General features: G+C 49.6%; 1 protein-coding gene across 1 annotated transcript; it reads left to right on the top strand.

The window, feature by feature from the left end:
- The first annotated feature begins 774 nt into the window (after nt 1-774).
- LOC109763406 (ubiquitin-conjugating enzyme E2 28) lies at nt 775-1,726 on the top strand. The gene is made up of 3 exons (XM_020322251.3): nt 775-1,068; nt 1,152-1,387; nt 1,493-1,726. Exons 1-3 carry the CDS (start codon nt 999-1,001, stop codon nt 1,634-1,636), a joined length of 450 nt encoding a protein of 149 aa, XP_020177840.1. The 5' UTR covers nt 775-998; the 3' UTR covers nt 1,637-1,726.
- Nucleotides 1,727-2,135: the final 409 nt, after the last annotated feature.

Raw genomic sequence — 2,135 nt, 5'->3', positions numbered from 1 at the left:
TGCTTAACTGCAAGTGAGCGTATTGCAACAGTTTATTCCTTCTCTGAAACCAAACCACTGGTGGCTTGGTTCAACGGATCTCAAGTTTTTCTGAACGGATCAAGGGAAGCCTATCTTTTTTGACGCGTGAGCATCCAGCAATGGCGTGTGAGAAAAGTGGTGTGCAGTTCTTGCAACAGTAAACACGTAAGAATCAGCAAGTGTTAACATATGATTTTGCCTTGAACAGCACAAGATTCTTCCAGTGATAAGCCCGAATTAATTTCTCTTCTTTTGACAGTAAAATACCCACGCGCAGTTCTCCTTCAGTTTATGTTCTAGTATGTGCATTTTCACTTTTTCCTTTCCCACTTAGCGTTAAGGTTACGGCCGTGTGCATCTTTATATAGCTGGTGCACAAAAAGAAATACACCTCAGTGCTTTCTAGAAAGTTTGGTCGCCGCCTTTCCTCCGCCGCTAGTTTTCCGTGTGAAGCAAAACCTTTCATTTTCTCCAAGCGTTTGAAATGGACATGGAGGGCTCGAGTTCCATGAACAAGAGCCATCAGAAACAATGAAAGTTTGGTTGTTCCTCCACTTGTTCCACTTGTGCGCCCATTTCCCTTTCGGTCAGAATCGTTGCTCCTTTATGGAAATTCTACTTGGCAGCCACTCGATGAGACTTTCAGGGGAATATTGGGTGCGATATGTTCCTGCAGGAAAATATAAACATATACTGTACTAGCATATTGGAAGGGAATCACGCTACATTTCCTTTTCTGCGTCCTGCTCAAGAATCCAATGCCTTTTGCCTCCTCCCAGTTGCGCAAGTGCGTGCGCGTGTGTGTCTATATATATAGGCCTGGCCGCGATCATCGGTATGCCGTGCCATCAAGAACAAAACAAGCAGTAGTGTAAGTTCAGCTTGAGATTAGGGTACAAGTTCCACCCATCTCACCGAAGAACCGGTTGAGAAATTAGCCAGCTCTTTCTTGGAATTTTTGGTGATTCCTAGAGGAAATGGCGCTGAGGAGGATCGTCAAGGAGCTCAAGGACCTGCAGAGGGACCCGCCGACCTCCTGTAGCGCAGGTGATAATCTGATCTCTAAGCAAGTTCATCATCTTCATAGCCATCACCATCATCATCATCGTAATCGTCCTTCTTGTATGCAGGTCCGGTGTCGTCGAACGACATGTTCCACTGGCAGGCGACGATCATGGGGCCGAGCGACAGCCCCTACTCGGGCGGCGTGTTCCTGGTGACCATCCACTTCCCGCCGGACTACCCGTTCAAGCCCCCCAAGGTGGCCTTCAAGACCAAGGTGTTCCACCCCAACATCAACAGCAACGGCAACATCTGCCTCGACATCCTCAAGGACCAGTGGAGCCCCGCCCTCACCATTTCCAAGGTAACCATAATCAGTTGATCATCTATAACATCTATCTATCCGCAACCACGACCACGATGATGATGGTGATGGTGATGATGACGGTATTGGCGGATGGATATGCAGGTTCTGCTGTCGATATGCTCGCTGCTGACGGACCCCAACCCGGACGACCCGCTGGTGCCGGAGATCGCGCACATGTGCAAGGCCGACCGGACCAGGTACGAGTCCACGGCCAGGGGCTGGACGCACAAGTACGCCATGGGATAGATGACTAAAGAAGGGCTTGAGCTCGATCGAGCTCAAAGATGTGGAAACCATGTACCAATGAATAATAATCAATCAACATTTTGCTTCGAATTATGCTAGCTGATGTTGGGTATGAACTTAATCATCGTCAGTCCCCTCCCGTGCGAAATCATACACTCACCCCTATGAATACACGCACGCACACCCTACCTCTATGAGCACCTCTCAGAGGCTGAGGAGGCACATCGTCTTGAGAATGATGAAGTTGCCATAAACACCTTCGTTGTCGATGACGACGCCTCCCCACTGAACACACATCTGTTAGACCTAAGCCACGCATGTGTGTGCGCGTCGAGCAAGGCCCCGGTGCATGGCTGCGTCGATTGCCGTGACGAGCGAGTCGGCCAAGTTAGCTAGCTGCATGTCTGGTGAGTCGGTTGGATCCTGGAGTGGGTCTAGGAGAAGATCAAGTCAAGAGTTTGTTAGCTTGGCCTACCCGTACGTGCATGTAGGAGAGCCA

Source organism: Aegilops tauschii, chromosome 6 (assembly GCF_002575655.3).
Source record: "Aegilops tauschii subsp. strangulata cultivar AL8/78 chromosome 6, Aet v6.0, whole genome shotgun sequence".
In the NCBI taxonomy this organism is placed as follows: Eukaryota; Viridiplantae; Streptophyta; class Magnoliopsida; order Poales; family Poaceae; genus Aegilops; species Aegilops tauschii.
The sequence above is the reverse complement of the archived record's forward strand: the minus strand, read 5'-3'. Positions and strand labels throughout refer to the sequence as shown.

Excerpts from the sequence above, each read along its gene's own strand:
- LOC109763406 (XM_020322251.3), top strand. The coding sequence starts at position 999 with ATGGCGCTGAGGAGGATCGTCAAGGAGCTCAAGGACCTGCAGAGGGAC. Across the intron at positions 1,069-1,151 it reads GCCGACCTCCTGTAGCGCAG|GTCCGGTGTCGTCGAACGAC; the intron begins GTGATAATCTGA and ends TCTTGTATGCAG. Across the intron at positions 1,388-1,492 it reads CCGCCCTCACCATTTCCAAG|GTTCTGCTGTCGATATGCTC; the intron begins GTAACCATAATC and ends ATGGATATGCAG.